The 21,035-nt window shown below is 48.9% G+C and overlaps 1 protein-coding gene across 3 annotated transcripts in view; it reads left to right on the top strand.

The window, feature by feature from the left end:
• The window catches only part of LOC143835048 (transducin-like enhancer protein 1), a 53,571-nt gene extending 32,896 nt beyond the window's left edge, over positions 1-20,675 (top strand). For all 3 annotated transcript variants that reach the window (XM_077332145.1, XM_077332144.1, XM_077332147.1), the window contains exons 13-21: positions 145-280; positions 922-1,097; positions 1,188-1,267; positions 13,877-14,126; positions 15,110-15,357; positions 16,522-16,669; positions 18,139-18,289; positions 19,895-19,971; positions 20,117-20,675. In XM_077332145.1, the coding sequence (XP_077188260.1) occupies positions 145-280; positions 922-1,097; positions 1,188-1,267; positions 13,877-14,126; positions 15,110-15,357; positions 16,522-16,669; positions 18,139-18,289; positions 19,895-19,971; positions 20,117-20,224 (1,374 nt within the window). In that variant the 3' untranslated portion in view covers positions 20,225-20,675. The remainder of the gene's footprint in view (positions 1-144; positions 281-921; positions 1,098-1,187; positions 1,268-13,876; positions 14,127-15,109; positions 15,358-16,521; positions 16,670-18,138; positions 18,290-19,894; positions 19,972-20,116) is intronic.
• Positions 20,676-21,035: the final 360 nt, after the last annotated feature.

Here is a 21,035-nt window from a genome sequence, read left to right as displayed (position 1 = left end):
CAAGGCAGCTCCATGTATGTAGGGTTTTTTTTTTTTTAAAGAAAAGTCTTATGCAGAATTTTCACACTCCGGCCTCCTCCCCACCTCCCGAGGGGAAGAACAGCGCCGAGTGCTAACGTCCGGTTCCAAATGGCTCCCTTGCAGGTGGAGAAGGCCGGCACCCCGGGCTTGAAATCGAGCACCCCGACCTCCCAAGGCGAAGGGACGGGCCTGGCCTCCAGCGCCAGCAGCACCCTGCAGCTCCGCCCAGGCGGGGCCAAGCAAACTGTGGAGTCGCTCGGTAACTGAGATGCCATTCTGGGATCGGGTCCTGTTTGGGGAGGGAGGCGTGGGTGACTGCAGAAACATCTCTCTTCTGACGTCTGCTCCCTGGCATGCTGGATTTCTGTGGGCGAGGCAGTCCGCCTGGGAAGGCAAGCAGTCATATGGCTCTGCTTAAAAAAAATTTTTTTTTAAAGAAAATTGGTCTCTTTGGAAAGCATTCCTACAAGTTCCCAGTCCTGATAGCTACAGAGAGGGACTCGAAAGCAGGTGTGCCTGCTGGCAGGATGAACTGGCTCTCTTCTGCCATCCAAGCGCCTCTGGAGCAATAATGAGGACTGGGATGATTCTTGTCCTTCTTCAAGGGGCTATTTTTCAAAGAAGGGAAGAACTTGTTGGTGACGGAAGAAATGTCATGCTTTCTCCCAAAAACCACCTGGTGGGGGGGGGTGGGGGGGGCAAAGTAGCTATGAAAAGTTGGGAAGGGGCAAAGTAAATCCAGTGGGAATCATGCTAAAGGCACAGGGGTGATGGGCTTTTAAGACTTGCTTGATGGCTACAAATCAACACGAATGAAGAAGTTCCTTTTAATGTTCTGACTCGTGTGTGTGTGTGTGTGTGTGTCTGTGTTTGCAATCCCCCCCCCGCCCCCAATTTCAGCCCTTGGCTTGCGAAACCCACTTGCTCTCCAGGGCACCTATCCGGCTGCCTTCAACGTAGCCCATGCGTCCGTCAATGGAGAAATGGCCGGGGCTTACGGAGGATTGCATCTCGTGGCCCCCCAGATCAATGGGGCGGCTGTTGTGGGGGCTGGCACTTACGGACGCTCCCCGCTGGTAAGAGCTTTGGGGGAGGGCAGTCTGTAGAAGGCCTTTGGGGCTCCCCGTAAACCTTAACCCAAGGGGGATTCTCTGTTCTTTGGCCAGGTTACCTACGATCCCCATTCGCACCTGCGCGTTCCAGGACTCTCTACAGGGATGCCGGCGGGAACATCTTCAGGGAAACCGTAAGTGGAAGGAGGGAGGGCGGCCCCCTCTGTGCCAAGCCGTGTTCTTGGCTTAATCCTGAAGCTATTTGAAGTTGCCCAGTCATAATTTAGTTACATCCCATAGTGCTCTCAAGGTGCTCGGGGCTGGTTGCCTTTTACCCTCACAATCGCCCTGATGGTAGGCTAGGCATCCAGAATAAATTATTTTGATTTATTTGCATGTGTCTTGCACACGCCTGTCAAGCCAGGTTTGTTTCAGAAGTATCGTCGTGTAACTTGTGACGGTCTACATCAGGGGTAGTCAAACTGCGGCCCTCCAGATGTCCGTGGACTACAATTCCCATGAGAATTGTAGTCCATGGACATGCTGGCAGGAGCTCATGGGAATTGTAGTCCATGGACATGCTGGCAGGGGCTCATGGGAATTGTAGTCCATGGACATGCTGGCAGGGGCTCATGGGAATTGTAGTCCATGGACATCTGGAGGGCCGCAGTTTGACTGCCCCTGGTCTACATCTTAGTGGCCGATGTTCAGTGGGATTTAGTGAAGCAAATGTTGAAATCAAAAGTACATTATGTACAATCGGGGTGTAATTGTAAAGCTTTTCAAATGCTTTCAAGGTACCAGCTAAGGCAAGAAGCCGTCATTGTCTGTGGCAGGTGTTTGGACCTCGATTATATTCACATGCGTGTGTTTGAGTCAGCAATATGCCCATTGCTATGTCACATGAACACACGCCTCCAGATTTGTGGCCAGGGTGTCTCGTGGCAGGGTGCCACATTTTGCATTAGCGAGAGATCAAAACGTGCCTCTGGATTGGGACTCGGAGATGCCAGGGCAGGGTGCAGACCTGATTTGTGGGACTTCCAGCCCATGTCTCTTGGCACCAGCAGCCCTGGGGGGGGGGGGGGCACAGAGAGAATTTCTTCAAACCAGGCTGGGTGAAAGGCACTCATGACTGACGCTGTTTATTTGCAGCCACCTTTCTGGTTCTCCTGTTCTCGGGAACGAGCCGATGCTGTGTGGCCTCAATAGAGCCCATTCCCTTTGTGCTGTGTATTCTGCATGCAGACTTAAAGGCCGATGTGATGATTTATTCCGGTAGCTGTCTTTTACTGAGATGATTGTTTGGAGTGAGCTGATGCATAGGATGTGGTGATGCATTAGGACAGGGGTAGGCCAACTGGCTCTCCAGATGTCCGTGGACTACAATGCTGGCAGGGGCTCATGGGAATTGTAGTCCATGGACATCTGAAGGGCCACAGTTCACCTACCTGTGCATTAGGACATTGTTTGAAAGCGTAGTGATGCCTTTGCTGGACTATCTCCCAGCTCATCAAGTACATACAGTAAAGCTACCTTGTACTGAATCACGCACCCCCCCCCCCCCGCGTCAAGGTCAGCATTCCCTACTCAGACTGGTAGCTGCTGTCCAGAGTCTCAGGCAGAACTCCATCCTATCACCTCCTGCCTGGCCCTTTTTACTGGAGATGCCGGGAAATGAACCAGGGACATCCTGCATCCCAAGCAGAGGTTCTGCCACTGAGCTACTTCCTTGTTACACCTTTTTTTGGTGACATCCCCAAAGTCACTGGGGGGGGGGCGGTTTTGCAAGCAGTGATGTTCCTTGCAGACATGACAGGTGTGCTGAATTGGCCATCGGAGACATGTGGCTCCAATCCTTTATCAGCTTCCCCCTGCATTGACCTGGGATGGGCTGTGTCCCTCACCCTGTTGGATGACTTCACTGAATCTGAAGGTCCACCCTCAGTAACACCTTCCAGCAAAGGAAGGCCGTTAGACAAAGACCTTGCCAAGTCAACCAGGGTTTGGATTCAGGACTGTGACATTTAGTCGGTGTTCTAGCCTGGGAACCACCAAGGACTTCCGCCATTCATTTGGTTAGTTTTGCAGATGAGATTGGTCGTGTTCTCTGCATTGCCCTGTCATAACCTGTCTTTTGGCTAATGGTCATAAGCTATGCTTGTCCCTTAGATATCATGATCCGGAGGGTCTTAGTATTTCTCTTCCATCTACAAGGAGATGTTGCCCCCGGAGATGTGGAGACCAGTCTTGGAGAGTCCCAGTTCCTTAGAGCAGTGGTCCCTAACCCCCGGTCCAAAGACCAGTACCGGTCCATAAATCAGTTGGTACCGGGCCGCAGCTCCTCCTCCTCCCCGGCTGCTGCCTCGGAGGCTGCCCTGCCACTCTGCCGCTGGCTCACCTTTGGTGCTCTCCAGCGGCCGCCATGGCTGGGGCTCCCCCTCGGCATGGCACTGCACAGCTGCTACTGGCAGAGCCTCCCAGTGGGTGGCGGGAAGTCAGGGGCACCGGCGGGAAAGCAAGTGGAGCAGAGGCTCAGGCGGCAGTGACAATGTCCCTCGGCAAAAGACTACCCCCCCTCCCCGGGCCTTAGTAAAATTATCAAACGTTGACCGGTCCCCGGTGATAAAAAGGTTGGGGACCACTGCCTTAGAGCATCTTCTGGTAATCTGTCTGAATGCAGAGCCTCCTGATTTATTTATTTTATTTATTCCTTCGACTTTTCTACTGTCCCTCTCAAACAGGGTGGTGTGCAGCATGCAGTCCATTCCTTTCTTGCTGTGTCCGGCCTCCAAAGATGCCAGCCACAGTTACCGGCAAAGCATTAGAGACTAAACCTACCAGAGCCTCTGGGGAGGGCGGTATATAAATAAAATACATAAATATGAACTGCATTGGCCACACAGCCCAAAATACCCATCGCTGCTAGTTTCTCTCATTTTGTCTGTTTCCTTAGATACCTGTCTCACTTCTTGTCTCCCTACCAGAGACTTTAAAGGCAAAGGTGAAGGTATCCCCTGTGAAAGCACCGGGTCATATCTGACCCTTGGGGTGACGCCGTCTAGCATTTTCATGGCAGACTCAATACAGGGTGGTTTGCCAGTGCCTTCCCCAGTCATTACCGTTTACCCCCCAGCAAGCAAGCTGGGTACTCTTTTTACCGACCTCAGAAGGATGGAAGGCTGAGTCAACCTTGAGCCAGCTGCTGGGATCGAACTCCCAGCCTCATGCGCAGAGCTTTCAGACTGCATGTCTGCTGCCTTACCACTCTGCGCCACAAGAGGCTCATACCAGAGACATTACACTGGTTTTTAAAAAAACAACACTATAATTTAAACAAATCAAGAAAGAAAAGGCACAACTTGTAAGGGCGGTGCTGAATTCTCTGGGCTGGGCTGTGCAGGGCCACAGGATGTGAGTCAGGGCCAGCATGCCTTCAGTGCACGCCCCTGGCCACGCCCATGCTAAATACCCACAACCAAGGCTGGGCATCTCATTCAGCTGGCTTGAATGACTCCCCCAACCCCAAACTCCCCCCCCCCCCGCTGTTTTACTACAGCTTACGGTTTGGCTGCAAATGTTGCAGTGTTTTCCAAGAATGGATTAGAGACAGATGCTCTTAAGTTTGTCCCCTGGCTGGGTTGCAGCTGAACATTCTTGTGCGCATGTATCTGTCTGTTGTGGGCCCCTTTGGCTGGTGCTGAAAACGACGTGGTTTCTCTTTCTCCGTTGTAAAGGTCTTTCCCAGTTGTGTGTTGGCGCAGAATGAGCATTCCGTAGAAACATGTTGCATCTCTGGAAAGTGATGGATGAATTTCCGTTTTGTCCACTGTGCTTTTGTTGAACCTTTGTGTCCCTGTGATATGACTGGCACACTGCGTGTTTTTGCACTGCCGTGTAAGAGCATCTGTCTGTATAATACCCAAGACTCCTGTCATGCTCCCAGTGGCGTACAACCAGGCCTGCTTCTCCTCTCCTGGCCTAGACAGGGGGAGCCATGGGCCTTCTGGTGACAAGACATTTTGGCCTTTAGGTGTGAACTGCTGGCCTTGCAGGCGTTGGCCTGGTGCAGCCTTTCTCAGCCATTTTACCCATTGAGTAATGGGTAAACGGGTAAATGTTTACCCTGAAACATTTTCCAGACTTCGAGAAACCTCAGAGGTGGTGCAGTTGTGCAGAATACGGTTGGGAAGCATAGCTGGAGACATGCCCACCTGGGACCCCTCTCTTTCCCACCCCCTCCATCATGTTGATTCGCCCCCTCTTTCAAAAGGGCCAATAAGGGGCCTCCAGGCCCATTGTTGGCCATTTTGAAAGAGGGAGCGAATCAACATGATCATACATAGTCATATCACCCAATAAACGTTTTAACAAATTTTAAAAATAGATTCAACATTAATGTTGTTGTTGTTAGGTGCGAAGTCATGTCCGACCCATCACGACCCCGTGTACAATGATCCTCCAGGCCTTCCTGTCCTCTACCCTTCCCCAGAGTCCATTTAAGTTTGCACCGACTGCTTCAGTGACTCCATCCAGTCACCTCATTCTCTGTTGTCCCCTTCTTCTTTTGCCCTCGATCGCTCCCAGCATTAGGCTCTTCTCCAGGGAGTCCTTCCTTCTCATGAGGTGGCCAAAGTATTTGAGTTTCATCTTCAGGATCTGGCCTTCTAAAGAGCAGTCAGGGCTGATCTCCTCTAGGACTGACCGGTTTGTTCGCCTTGCAGTCCAAGGGACTCGCAAGAGTCTTCTCCAGCACCAGAGTTCAAAAGCCTCAATTCTTTGATGCTCGGCCTTCCTTATGGTCCAACTTTCGCAGCCATACATTGCAACTGGGAATACCATAGCCTTGACTAAATGCACTTTTGTTGGCAGGGTGATGTCTCTGCTTTTTAGGATGCTGTCTAGATTTGCCATAGCTTTCCTCCCCAGGAGCAAGCGTCTTTTAATTTCTTTGCTGCAGTCCCCATCTGCAGTGATCTTGGAGCCCAGGAAAATAAAATCTGTCACTATCTCAATTTCTTCCCCATCTATTTGCCAGGATTTGAGACGGCTGGATGCCATGATCTTCGTTTAACTAACAACATTAACTAACTCCCTCCTATTTGCAAAACCCTTTCAGGGCCCCCAAGAAGCCCCAGGGCCTAGTGAATCCAGGCTCAGCCTCAGGAAGACATTCATAGGGTTTTAGTTTGTTTCTTCGTTCATCGTTTATCATTGCTTGATTGGGTTGGTTGCATTTTTAAATAACTTGCTCTTGGTCTCCTTTGAGCCAAGAAGTGGCATAGAAATGCCCCAAACGAAATTTCCCGTTATACAAAGTCTGACTGCATGATTTAATTATTATTTTTGTTTCGTCTTAGTGGTTTTTAAGGTGTGTTTTTATTATACCTCTTTTAAACGTTTTAGCTACTGTGGTGGCCCCAGGTGAGGGCGGAAAAGTTGGATCTGAATTTTTTTAATGAAATTAAGTAAATAATTAACGGCTCTGTTAACGATTGTCTTCTTCTTATCCTCTATATGAAATGCCAGTACTTACAAGAGTAAGTTCCCCTCTGGGGTCAGGTTGCAGCAGGGGTTCCCAATCTTTTTGTGAGCCTGTGGCCACCTTGGAAATGTGACATCGGATGATGGACACAGCCGCAGAACTGCCCTTGTGGGAGGTGGGCCAGAGAAACTGCCATTTTGGGAGGTGGAACCAGCCCCCCACACAGAGGAAGCCCAAACACAGGGGGCAAGAGGAGTAATGTTTAAAAAGACATAAGGAAATAGGCACATGAGAAAAATGGGTTCAGGAGACACTGCCACTCCCATGTTATTTTTAATCTGTGCCTCCAATCAGAAGCCCTGTTGGGCAGGATTCTCACCAGGCATTCACACACTGGGGGAGCACCAGGAAATGTGTTCAGGGGCATCTTGTTGGGGACCACTGGGAGGGGCCTCTGTCTCACACTGTGACCAACCAGGAGGGCCCACAGGAGGGCAGAGAGGTTAAGGCCTTCCCCTGAGGTTGCCTCCTGGCCCTGGGGGTTCAGACAACGGTCCACCTTGCGGCATGTCAGTGCACCAAATCCTTTCTCGGCATAGAGAGGTGGCCAGTCCTTTGTGAACACATGAAATGGCCCCTGAGTCAGGCCCCCCTCAGTCAATCAAGGTGAGTATTGTCTGCTCAGATTGGCAGCAGCTCTCCAGGGTCTTTCCAATCAACTGCTGCCTGGTCCTTTCAGCTGCGAATTGAACCTGGGACCTTCTGCATGCCAAGCAGAGGCTCTGCCATGGCCCCTCCATTCAAGCATGCTTTCAGCCAGCCCTGTGGGACGCAAAAGTTATCAGCTGCATTGTCTCAGGAATGTGCTGGGATGCGCAGTGCTGTGTCCTCCTCACAGCTGTCCTGCCATTGTCATGGTATCCTGCAGGATTTTTAGGGGGTTGAAGGATATCCAGTTGTGTACCTCTGTCAGGGAACAGGCCCCAACAGGAAGATTGATGCAGTCACTATGGCATTTGTCTCTGGTGTGGCAGCTGACCAGAGGCTGAAAGGAATGGGATGAGACCCCCCAGCTGAGATGGAACATTTTCATGTGGTTGGTTTTCATTCCCCAAAGGAGTCTGAAAGTGGCTTAAAATCACCTTCCCTTCCTCTCCCCACAGCAGACACTACAATCTTGCCCAATAAGGAAAGGAGGGGAAAGGAGGAACCTAGAAAATAAAGAGTGCTGTGTCAAATAAGGGGGGGAGAGGAATAAAGGAAAGGAAAAGACCCTGCCAACAATGAAAAAAGAGAAATGAAGAAGGGAGAAAAGAAAAGAAACTACCAAACCCAAACCTAACCCCAAGTAACTTACGCAAGAAATCAGAGTTCAAAATCCCTAGAGAATAAACAATTGACAACCCCAAGAAGAGAGTCTTCTGTGGCAAACCGAAACAAAACACCAAACATGGACAGCACTCAGTCCCTGGGCATAATTAAAGGTGAAGTAACAGCAAGGGGGGGGGTCAGGGATCCCAATAATTAGGGAAGAGGCAGAGACAGTGGTGGGAGGAGGTTGGACAAAAAAGGGGACTTGAGATACGATCATGCTCGAGTCCCTTCTAATTTCTGCCCTATCTCTCAGACCATTAGGGTGGAGGTAAAGATGAACAACCCACCTCCGACACTGATGCTGTGCAACGCCAGATTGATTAACAGCAAAACCTCCACTCTGCAAACCTATTTTGCAGTGCAGGGAGTAGACCTGGTGTGCGTGATGGAAACCTGGACCAGGGAGGGCGAAACAGTCGCCCTTGAAGAACTAACACCTGTTGGGTTCTCTGTCCACTATCAGTCGCGGATCATGGAGCAGCGAGGGGGAATGGCAATCATGATCTGTGATAGCATCTCCTTCAGGGCTCTTCCTGTGCCGACAATCCTGGGAAACTAATGTGTTGGCCTCGGGTGGAGCGCAACTGAGAGCGTGACCATCTGGCTGGTGTACCACACGCCCAATGCACCTCCAGATGCCCTGCCCACCCTGCTAAAGACGGTCATTGCCTGGACGTTACAGTTCCCTAGACTAGCGATCCCCAACCTGTGGGCCACGGACCACATGTGGTCCTTCGACTAATTGGAGGTGGGCCCCAAAGGACGCCTTCTCCCCCCCCCCCCGGCCCTTTACTTCACCCCTCCCAGCCCTTTACAACACACTTCATTGTTGTGGCGTGTCTGTATCTTATTTTGAAGGGATGTTTAAACATTACCATAGCAATCAGAGAGTGCTAGGGCAGTGGTTGAGAGTAGAGGAGTAAACTACCCCCCCCACCGGGCCTCAGTAAAAGGCTTTGAGTGGTCCCCGGTGAGTGGTCCCCGGCGTTGAGTGGTCCCCAGTGATAAAAAGGTTGAGGACCACTGCCCTAGACTACTCGTTCTGGGGGACTTTAACGTCCCTGCAGAGTTGCCACCCTCTGGAAATGGGCTGGATCTAGTGTCAGTCATGGCAATCCTAGGGCTCTTGCAATTTGTTGTTAGCCCCACCCACCAAGCAGGCCACACCCTGGGTCTCATTTTCAGCGCAGGACTGAGTGTGGATTGGGTCACGGCTAATGCCATGCCATGGTTGGACTACTACACTCTGAAGACCCAGCTAAGGTTGCCACTTCTCCCTCAGTTGGACGCTGAGCAAATTATAGAGACTTAAGGATCCATTTGGATTCCTGAATGCTCTGTGGCACCCTCTGCCTCCCAGCAGTTCTCTAGATGGACTGGTCAGCAACTGGAATGACAGAATGCTGGATGGCATTGATGAGATAGCTCCTCTCTACCTCCGTCTCAAGTGGACCCCTGGTACACAGAGGAGGTCCACAGGAAGAAATGGGAATTGAGATTACTAGAGTGAGTTTGCGGGAAGACTCACGATGAAGAATTGAGAACATTTTGTAGAAAGCAGATGAAAGCCTATGGGATGGCGGTGAAGTCAATGAAACACAACTTCTACTCGACATGCATTGTGTCTGCGCACTCACATCCAGCACAATTATTCAGGGTAGTCCAATCCCTCACTGCTATCAATAAAGGGCACCAAAATAGTAGCCAATTGGATATTAGTTGTGAGGCATTTGTGAGTCATTTTGCAGGCAAAATCTCAACTCTCCGCCATGACCTCTTTCCAACTTTCTGGCAAAAATAATAAATTATTTGATAACCATTATAAGGAAACCTGGTGTGATGGTACTTCTTACCACCTTTGGTGGACATGTTCAGAGGCAAAAAAAAGTTGGATACAGATTCATCAATATATACAGAAAATAATTAAGCTAGATTTGAAACTTAAACCAGAATTATATTTATTAAATATTTTGGATCCTGAAATAGCAAAAGCAAAGAGAATATTATTACTTTACATGTTCTCAGCAGCAGGAATAATTTATGCTCAATACTGGAAAAATGAAAAAATACCAAGTGTAAATGAATTATTAGATAAGATTAAGGAATATGCAGAATTAGATAAATTAACAATATTAATGAGAGATCAAATGGTAGATAGTTTTATAATAAACTGGGAGCCATTTGTAAATTATCTTAAAAGTAATAAGGTAAATGGAGTATTACTATTAGTTATGCTGAATAAATTAGTTAAGACAAGGATGGTGTATATCTTTATCAGAAAGTAGAGAGTAAAATATATTCTAAAGTGAAGATTTAATAGGTGTAAATATGTATTTCATTATATTATTATTAACTAAAGACATATTATAATTATGGATGGCCAATGAAAGATATAATTGTGAAATTTTGATTTCTAATAATATTATTTGTGCATGTAGTATTAGAAAACTAATTAACTTGTTTTGTAGATGGTCGGAGGTTTTTTCAAACTGTTTGTCATTGTTTTTGTTTATTGAAGGAGGTGTTTTTTATTATCATTTCTCATTGGGAGGATATTGTGTTGGTGGTAATGTTCCATAGTTTGTTTTGTGTCTTTTTATTTTAAAAAATGGTTGTTGTCTAAAATTTTCAATAATGATAAAAAAAATTAAGAATGAAAAAAAGAAGATGGAGCAGAGTTGTTTTCTGTTGCCCCAGAGAGTCAGATCAGAACCAGAGTATAAATTAATTCAAAAGAAATTATGTCTAAACATCCGGAAGAAGTTCCTGACAGTTAGAGCAGTTCCTCAGTGGAACAGGCTTCCTCAGAAGGTGGTGGGTTCTCTTTTTTGGAAATTTTTAAACACGGACTAGGTGGCCACTGGACAGAAAATGCTGATTCTGTGAACGTAGACAGATTGTAAGTGGGTGAGCAGAAGGGATTGTGTGAGTACTTGGCTCTCGTAGCCCTTTCTTGCATGCCCAGGAAAATGCTGATCCATGCTTTAGTGTCAGGAGGGGAATTTCCTCAAGGCCAGACTGGTCAGGTCAGGGATTCTGTTGTTGTGTTTTTTGTTTTATTTTTTATTTTTTTTGGGGGGGACACATCATCTGAGCATGGAATTGTGAGTGGGCAGGTAGTTTTGAGTTCCCTACATTCTTCAGGAGGTTGGATTACATGATTCTGGCAGTCCCTTCCATGACTATGATTCTAAACCATCTCTGCACAATATGTGCTCACAAGAGTCCTTAGCCCAACCTTAACTGGAGCTCCCAAAACCCCCTCTCGTGAAATATTTGCCCTTTCTCAGCTAGCAGGCAAAATTGATCCTAAAGTCTCATCAAGGTGACAACCGCATCTTCTGGTTCCTGCTTTGGCAGACAATAGTAGCCCTCCTTGGACCAAATCCAGGCCCTTTGGATTCAGCTGCTCTTAAGGCAATTGTTCCCCCTTGTGTTGGTGCTGCTTGGAATGGCTGCAGTTTTTCCATTTTGTGGTCTTCACTAAAGTTATGGTCTCTAGGAAACGCTCACTTTTGGCCAAAGAAGCGCATGCTGCAGTTAGCCACACGTGAAGCACATAAGTGGTTCCAGCCCAAATGGTTCTCTCGTGACCGCAGTTCTGGGTTCTGGATCATTTTTTGGCAGGCTTCTTCTGCAAGGGTTGGATTTTGGTTTTGTAAGGGAATTGTGCAGAGTCGTTGAGAATCAGCAGAACTGAGCATGGTTTGGAGATCATTGGTTGCCTCTCTGTATTTGGTCGATTCTTCCCCCTCCCCATTCCTGACTGGCTTCTGCCTTCCTGTGAGCTTCTCCCCACAAATCTGTTTCATGTTTATGGAAAAATATTCAGAGACTGCAATCCATGGCAGAAGGTGCTGTTGGGTAAAAACTCTGGGATCTAGTGTTTAATATATCAAAATCAAGAGTCTGTGAAAAGTTGACTTAATACACCTGGAAACAGAGCTAGGGGAGACTCATCCCATCTTCTACTATTATCCTGGTACCATATGATAGGCAGTAATCACTTGGAGGAGGGCAGGGGGCGGTTCCTGTTGGCAGCAGAGGTGAGGACCTGCAGGAATTGGTTTAAACTATGTATAGAATGGTACCCATAAGATATCAGGAGGGGGGAGTTCACAGTCAGAGAAATTCAGCAGTGGAATGGGCTGCCTCAGGAGGTGGTGAGCTCCCCCTCACTGGCAGTTTCTAAGCAGTGGGTAGACAGAGACCCTGGATGCTTTAGCCAGATCCTGCCTTGAGCAGGGGGGTGGGACTAGATGGCCTGCATGGCCCCTTCCCACTCTAGGTTTCTATGAGTCTAGTTCAGCAGTGGAATGGGCTGCCTCAGGAGGTGGGGAGCTCCCCTTCACTGACGGTCCTCAATCTGTGGCTGGATACAGAATTGAGCAGAGGGTTGGTGTAGATGACATCCATGGCCCCTTCCTACTCTATGGCTCTGTAAATAGCCATGCCAGTCTCATCACCATGGACTTTTGTGTAAAATGTTGTTCACGTTTATCTGTTCAGAAGTGCATTCCATGGACCTCAGAAGGCTTACTTCCAGGTAAGCCTGTTAGGGATTGAGGCCCAAGAGAGCCCTAATTTGACAAGTGGGAATGAAATCCCTGTGGGCATGATAGAGAGGGGGAAGTGCTTCACTCAAACATGATTTGAGCCATTTTTATTCTCGAATTCAAACTCCCAGCTGGAAGCCCAACCTTTTCTTGCTTCTTCTCCGTCCAGATGGAATTAAATGCTGATTCGTGATTTACAACCAGCCCCACTCCTGCTGCCCCCCATGGTTAATAGTAGTTCGGCAGTATCTTTTTGCAGGAAAACACTACAGATGGGGGATGGGGGGGGGAAGGGCTCCCCCTTGATAAAGCAGTTCTGGAGGCTGTATTTGCAAAGGAGGGTGTCAAAATCAACATGGAACGAACCATAAAGGGCACTTAAGTTTATTTTTGTTGATTTTGAAACAAAGGATTTTTTGTTTTTTGTTTTTTTGCGAAAACACTGCCACGATTGCATTATCAAGGAGAAGCCGATGCTACTGGCCTACCTTACTGGGCTGTTTGTAAAGCTCTGTAAACCCCTTTTAAACATACAGTGTCACAGAGTTGCTGCTTCTCTGTGTGTGTGGAGAGACTGAAACGAATATCTTTGTTTTGCCCACCAAAATGTCATGAGGTACAAGAACTGCCCTGGGCCGTATGGGAGAATGGTATAAAAATCTAAGAAAATTAAATAATAAAAATAAGAAGCATGGCTGCTCTGAACCTGTGTTTTCGTTGCGGTCTCTTGAACTACGCTTGGGCAGTCTTTGCTCTGAGGGCGTCGGTTGCTAGGCATGCAAAAAGAGCTGAGCAGCGGTGGTTGCAGAAGGGCCAGGGGGGAGAAGAGAAAACAAGGAGAGGGATTTTTAGCAGAAGGAAGGCCAGATCTTCCATTAGTCCAAGCAGCTCTGATAACTTTGGTGGTATTTGTGGAGCTCTGCCTGGTTACTCTAGGCCAGTGGTTCTCAACATGGGGGTCGGTCGAATGACCCTTTCACAGGGGTGGCGGCAGCTTGGCTAGAAGGGGGTGCCATCTACACAACAGCCTTGCGGAGTAGATCAAGATGGAGCGTTCGTCTGTCTGGAGCAGCAGAAAAGAGCGAGATCGGCATGGTGGGACAAGCAGAAGAACTGAACTGAGAAACCTGGAAAAAAAACCAATTTATATACAATCATGCACAATAGATCTTCACGCCACTAATTCGGTTTAATTTCTGTGAAAGAACACTTGCATCATTTCATGGCTGGGGGTCACCACAATATGAGGAACAATATTAAAGGGTTGCAGCATTCGGAAGGTTGGGAACCGCTGCTCTAGGCCTTTTTTTTTACTTTGCAAACTTAAATCGAGCTGTCCTTTTTCTGGCCTCATTTTAAGGTTTTATTTTCCCCCACTTCATATCCAGCGCCTACTCCTTCCACGTGAGTGCTGACGGTCAAATGCAGCCGGTCCCCTTCCCACCCGACGCCCTCATCGGCTCCGGCATCCCCCGACACGCCCGCCAGCTCCACACGCTGACCCACGGAGAGGTGGTGTGCGCCGTGACCATCAGCAACTCCACCCAGCACGTCTACACGGGAGGAAAGGGCTGTGTCAAGGTGTGGGACGTCGGGCAGCCCGGAGCCAAGACGCCTGTTGCACAGTTGGACTGCCTGGTAAGTTGAGGAAAGGGATCGGGGCCGTTCAGAAGGGCTGCACTTTGGAGCAGGGGTAGTCAACCTGTGGTCCTCCAGATGTCCATGGACTACAATTCCCATGAGCCCCTGCCAGCAAATGCTGGCAGGGGCTCATGGGAATTGTAGTCCATGGACATCTGGAGGACCACAGGTTGACTACTCCTGCCTTGGAGCTCCTGCCTTGGAGCCTTCGGGGAGGGCGGTATATAAATCTAAATAAATAAAATTATAAATAAATAAAATCAACAAGAGGTGGGGGAAGGCTACCAGGGATGGGCATTGAGAAGCAGTCACCTGTGCTAGTGCCCAACCTTTTTGAGATGGCAGACAGAGTTCTGAAATGGCTACAGTAGGGGAGATTGGGGGAGGGAATTTCTAACATATTCTGGGGAACAAAGAGAATGATAGAGAATTTAACCAATACTGTGATGGGCAGTGGCGATTACTGGCAAGCAGATTTTGCCATTTCACAGAGTAAAATTTCACAGAGTAAAATTCAGTTGCAAAGTGCACTGAAAGTAGAGTTAAAATGCATTATTCCGTGTCCATGAAATCACTTTCATGGACACGGAACAATGCACTTTTACTCTCAGTGCCCTTTGCAACTGAATTTTACTCTGTGAAATGGCAAAATCTGCTTGCCAATAATCACTATGGTGTATTAAAAGGGCACTGTTGTGTGCATGAGTGCACACATGTGTGTGCATGCATGTGTGTGGGACTGGGCAAGTGCCACAGCTGGCAGCACCCTTGGCAGGTGCCAGAAAAGTTATCAGTGGCCACCTGTCCCTGTATAGATCTTTCTTAAATCATAAGTCTAAGAAAGAAAGAAAAACTGCGTAGAAGTGTACTTTCCGGATGCTCTATCCATTTCCGGGGAGGGGGCCTTGACTCTCTGGGGATCCTTCTCCCCTGGATCCCACAAGCATCCGCAGGGAGTTCTCCTTCCTTTTTGTGCCTAGAACCGGGAGAACTACATCCGCTCTTGCAAGCTTCTCCCGGACAGCCGGAGCCTCATTGTGGGTGGGGAGGCGAGCACCCTGTCCATCTGGGACCTGGCCTCTCCCACCCCCCGCATCAAGGCCGAGCTGACCTCCTCCGCCCCGGCCTGCTACGCCCTGGCCATCAGCCCCGACGCCAAGGTCTGCTTCTCCTGCTGCAGCGACGGCAACATCGTGGTGTGGGACCTGCAGAACCAGACGCTGGTCAGGTGGGTGAGCGTCGTGCCAGGAGTGGGACGGGGGGAGGTCATGTCCTCGTCACCTGTGGCCTAGCAGACTACAGTGCGGTTCAGGGAGTCAGTAGAAGCCCCTTCAGCTCAGTTCTGCTGTCAGCTTCGTCTTGCTGGTTGGGGGGAAGTCCTGGTTCCCCTTTCGTGGCTGGTGCCAGATCTTTTTCTGTCTTTGTATTTTTATTTTTTTCATAACTATACTAAGAGATGGGATGGATTCAGGTGAGTAGCTGTGTGGGCCGGAAGCAATGCAGGAAAGTTTGAGTCCAAGGGCACCTCCAACCCCAACAGAGTTTAATTCTGGCCATAAGCCTTTGTGTGCTTTAAATTCGACTTTGTTGGTCAAAAAGGTGCCCCTGGAATCAAGCTTTGTTCTAAAATGTCACAGTAAGCTTACATCGTACTGTTTATCACAGTAAATATTATGAAGACCACCTTCTGTTACAAACTTAAGAAGAGCCCTGCTGAATCAGACCAATGAGGGTCCATGTAGTCCAGCACCCCCTCTCACACAGGGGCCAGCCAGTTCCTCTGCAGGGCCCACTGGAAAGTGTAGAGGCCGAGGCCTTTCTCTAGGGTGGCCTCCTGCTTCTGGGACTCCTGGGTTTTGTGCCTCTGAATGTGGAAATTCCCTTTAGTCCCCATGATGAGTAGCCACCACACTGATAGGCCGATCCACTGTGGGTCTGTCTAATCCCCCTTTAAAGGTAATAGACACGGTAAACTTTCACACTACTCTGGATCTTGGCATTCAAGTCAGCCAGCAATGAAACCTTTTTATCTGGTGACTGATACGAGAATTTTAGCATGGGTTTAATTTGTGCCGTTCTTTTCTCTTTGTTTAAAATCCCCCATGTCGTATCGAGGGCTGCATTTACAACACATCAAAGTTTGCACTTCAAAGACTGGGAAGTTTTTCATTCCTTGCACGTCTTTAGAACACAGAGGCTTTTTCTGCGGCCCACGTTAACTGCAGACCAGAACTGGGTCTTCAGAGGGGAGATTCTGGGGTCTGCTCTATCTGATTTGTCTCCCCTGCAGCCCTGAATTCCTCTGTTCTAGCCATGCATGCAGCCAGAAATTTTCAGAACCGCCCGCCCTCAATGTTCACTGCAGCCTTGTGTCTGTGCCCCCCTTCTCCAGGCAATTCCAGGGGCACACAGACGGCGCCAGTTGTATAGATATCTCCAACGATGGCACCAAGCTCTGGACGGGGGGGCTGGACAACACTGTCCGGTGCTGGGATCTAAGGGAAGGACGGCAGCTTCAGCAACATGACTTCAGCTCCCAGGTGAGAAGGGGGAGGGGCTTCAATGGTGGGCGGAAGGGGCGGGATCTCTGGGATCTGGCCCATAAGCATGAGCCATAGAGGTAGGGGACAGTTTCTGCTGTTTAAGACCATCATCCAGTCTGGAAGGATGCAGAAAGGAAGAGCAGAATGGAGGTACAAAAAGTTGGGTTGCCAACTCTGGGCTGGGATATAACAGGAGATTTTACGGGTAGAGCCAAGGGAGAGGTGGGCCCAGAAGAGGTTGTAACAGCATAAAACCCACTTTCAAAAGCAGCCATTTCGCCCAAGAATTGATCTCTGTCTAGTTGTGATTCCAGGGGATCTCCAGCCACTGCCTAGAAGTTCATGAAATGAATGGGCCACACGGTAGAGGTGGAAAATATAACATAAATTTTCACAGTTCAACAGTACCTGGTATAAAAGTATTTTCAAATTAGTCCTTCATCAGAAAAGAAGGATGTTTCCAATAAGGTCTTGGATGCTGATATGGCAATAGATTCTGATGAAGAATTAATTTGAAAAAAAAGCTTTATACTGGATGCCATTCAGCTTTGAAAATTTGCTTTTGAGAATTAATGTTTCAGTTCCCTAGTTTGCATTTTAGAACAGGCATGAGACTCTTCTGGAGTCCTGCTAGTTCTTTGTTTGATCTTTATTTTTGACTCTGCTGTTCGTTTTTCTGGAAAAGTAGAACATTACATATTTTTCGCTATTTTGCCCTTCACGGTTTTTCATATTTTTCACTACCTTGAGATTAACACTTGGCATCCCTTATCCAAAAAGGGATAGGAGTGCCGTGGATGTCTGTCTGAATAGATCTTCAGTTTCCAGACTGCCTATATTGTATTGTTCCTGTTTTTATTTTTATTTTTAATTGCTGTGCTAATGGTTTTAATTGATTTTTTTTTTGGCAGGAGATACAATTTTTAAAAAATGAAATGATATACAGGGGAACTGTTTACAGTGGCAAAAAGGGATTGATGGTTCCCAGGAACTGGGGGTGGGTGGGGGCTGGCAGCCTCAGGGGCAGAGGGGACAAATATAGGCTTTAGCGGTGATCAGATGTGGACAAATATGGGCTTTAGGGGTTAGTGGGGGTTGGCTCCTTCTTGCGGCTGCTGTCGGGATAGCCTTGATGCTGCTGTAAAGCCCAAAGTCTTTTTTTTGTAAGCACCAAGGTGCTCTGTCTGTGCTTGCCACCAAAATGGAGCCAGGTAGCTTGCATAAGTTTGACTCGCTTTTATCTTTTATAGTGCTGGGTTTGTGAGTGGCCAGGGATCTACGCAGGCCTCTGGGAGCCTGCTTTCTGGTCCCTGGCTTTGTAGCTCAGCTTGTGAATTGTACGTCTCAGCACTTCTCCAGGAAGGCAGGGCACACGCAGCCCCAGCAAAGGAGGCCTCTGCCCCCTTTCTGTCGTGGTGCTTGACTCCAGCCCTGTCTTTTCTCTCCCCCCCCCCTCCCCGCCCCAGATCTTCTCCCTGGGCTACTGCCCCACAGGCGAATGGCTGGCTGTCGGGATGGAGAGCAGCAACGTGGAGATCCTGCACGTCTCAAAGCCCGAGAAGTACCAGCTCCACCTCCACGAGAGCTGCGTCCTGTCCCTCAAGTTTGCCTCCTGCGGTAGGTGGGGGAAGAGACTGTGCTGCTTCCACAGAAACACTCCACCAGGGCCCCCAGCATGCTGCCGTAGTGCCTAACAAGTGTTTTTAGAGAGCGGGCAGAACTGGGAGCGGGGGGGGGGTCTTTTTGTCCAGCAGACTTCTGACTGCCTGTTTCTTGGGCAGCAGCCACCAACAAAGCACAAGGGCCTTCCCTTTGTGGCTCCAGGTCTATGATGTGCATGTGCGCAGAACATTTTTAAACGATAGTTATAAAAGGCATCCTGTTAAACAGAGCTCCTGAAATGCTGGAGAGTCACTATGAGAGTCATATAGGACTTCAGTGCTTGCCATTTTGGCGTTGACTGTGCCTCCTGGAGCGGCTGTTTCGTGGCTGTGCTCACCACTCGGAGTCCAGATTCCAAAGGTGCCCACAGGCCCTGCAAGTCTGGGAATCCCTGCCCTAAATAGACTGGGGAGGGGGGGTGGTATCACAGTGTTCCAGGGAAGAGGAGGGAGGGGGAGCCAGACGTCCCAGATAGGACTAGGAGCTTTGCCGTCTGAAGCGGCCATTCCAGGCCAAAGCAGCCAGCACCGGGGGGGGGGGGGGGGGAGGCTCTGGCACCTGTGTGTGCGCCAACAGGTGCGCGGGTGTCGGTGGCTCCCCCCGCACCGTGGTGCTGGGTGCTTTGGCCTGGAACGGCTGCTTCAGACGCCGAAGCGCCTAGCCCTAGTCCCAGACATCTTTTAGGGTTTGGCCACAAATTGTGTGCGTCTCTCATGATGTTCAGACAGGGGTCGTTTGGACTCATTCCAGGACATCCTCCTGTCCCAGGTGGAGGAGCAGAGAGAAGCCCAGCAGGCTGGGGCCGCACCTTGAATCAGTTCTGAATTTCATAGCGTAGCTGAGAATGCCCTGCATTGCATGAGGCTTCCTTGGCAGGGGGTATAACAACATTTGGTATGCAGAGGATTCCGAACGGGAGATTACTTTGCAATCTGTGTTGCTGGTGAGGTCGCATGGGCTTGGCTAAGTGCAGAAGGCGGGAATTGTTGGAGGAACTGTGGCTGTTTTGCATGCAGAAGGTCCCCGGTTGGATCCCGGGAGGTCCCTAGCTACTGTCTGGGTGCTGTGAAAGGCCAGGCTCCGGAGAGCTGTTAGGAACCGAAGTGGGCGGTCCTGAGCTAGACTGACCGTTCCATGTGGCAATAGTCTTGGTTTTTATGGGCTTTTTATTTCCTCTAAGTTGTAAGTTTGAGATCCGTAAGGAAGAACGGTGCCTAATAAATATTTTAGATAAATAAGATTGACTCAGGTGGGGCTGTGTTGGACTGAAGTAGCAGAACAAAGCATGTGTCCAGGGGCACCTTGAAGGCCAATCAAGTTTAATTCTGGATACCGGCTTTCATGTGCATGCTCGCTTCTTACACCCAGAATTAAGCTTGGTTAGTCTTCAAGGTGCCCCTGGACACGTGCTTGGTTACATAAAGTAGCTTCAGTGGTCTGGAGAGGACTGGGAGGAGTGAATGACTGGATTTGGCAAATTGGTAATCGTGTTTCTCTGCAGCATGTGCGAGATGAAGGGTTTCTTTCGGGGTAATCTCTTCTTTCTGCTGTATCCTAAAGGGAAATGGTTTGTCAGTACGGGAAAGGATAATCTCTTGAATGCGTGGAGAACCCCCTATGGAGCGAGTATATTCCAGGTAAGGGAGAGGACATGACCGCAGGGTGAGGGGATGTGTCCACTCTGGCCGTGATGGGCTTAGGCAGTTGAACAATTGAAAGTGAGCTGAGATCTGGCCGGACTGGATCGCTGGATTGCTCACATGGCTTTTTCTGCCGTTTCAGTCTAAGGAGTCCTCCTCCGTCCTCAGCTGTGACGTTTCCACGGACGACCAGTTCATTGTCACCGGCTCCGGGGACAAGAAGGCCTCCGTCTACGAGGTCATCTACTGAGGCAGGCAAAGTCGCCTTGTCGGGAATCCATCCTGGGACTGGAGCTAATCGCTCTCCCCAGTTTCCAGCCAAAGAATGAAGCTTACAGGAACTTGGCCGGGAGAGAAAGGCAGCAGGGACACCCCCCCACACACACACACACACCCCCGGCTGAGCACCCCACTCTTACTGGGGGGTAGGGATGGAGAGAAATCACTCATTTCAGAACAAAAACAAAAGGACTCTGGTGACGGCAGCTGCTGCTGTTTTGTTTCTCCCTGTTTTTTGGGTTTGTTTTTTCTTGGAAGCGTTTTTTGTCGGGGGACTGTATTTTTCTTGTGTATTTTAATTTTTTTAAAAAAGATCTCTGGCTAACAGAAGGGGAAAGGGGTAGTTGTGATGGAACGGCACCGCTGCAGTCTTTTTTTTTTTTTGCTTTGACGGATGTATTTAATAAAAAAAAGTTACCGCAGCCACTGTGATTTTCATGATGTTTTTATTTTTTGAGAGAGAGAGAGCGCTTCCGGCACGAGGCAGCCAAGCATTTGGCTCTTAGAAGAAAGGTTTGAAAAGCACCAAGGAGAGGGAAAGTGGACTGTGAAAGGGGCCGGCTTGAGTCTTCGCCTGAGGAGCCGTTCCCCCAGGCCTGCTCGTCCCCTTCCTCTGGGGCTTCATGCCTCCTAGAAGAGCTTTCTGGAAAACATTTTTAAAGATTCTTTCTTTGAAAATAATGGCATAAAAGGCAAGTGGAGAAACTCAAGCTCCAGCAGCCAATAAAAAAGGGGAGAAATACATGTAAAGTAGAAACAGAATATCACAATGGAGCAGGTCT

The sequence above is a fragment of the Paroedura picta genome, chromosome 4 (assembly GCF_049243985.1).
Source record: "Paroedura picta isolate Pp20150507F chromosome 4, Ppicta_v3.0, whole genome shotgun sequence".
Classification (NCBI taxonomy): domain Eukaryota; kingdom Metazoa; phylum Chordata; class Lepidosauria; order Squamata; family Gekkonidae; genus Paroedura; species Paroedura picta.
Note: the sequence above shows the minus strand (reverse complement) of the source record. Positions and strands in the feature narration are given on the sequence as shown.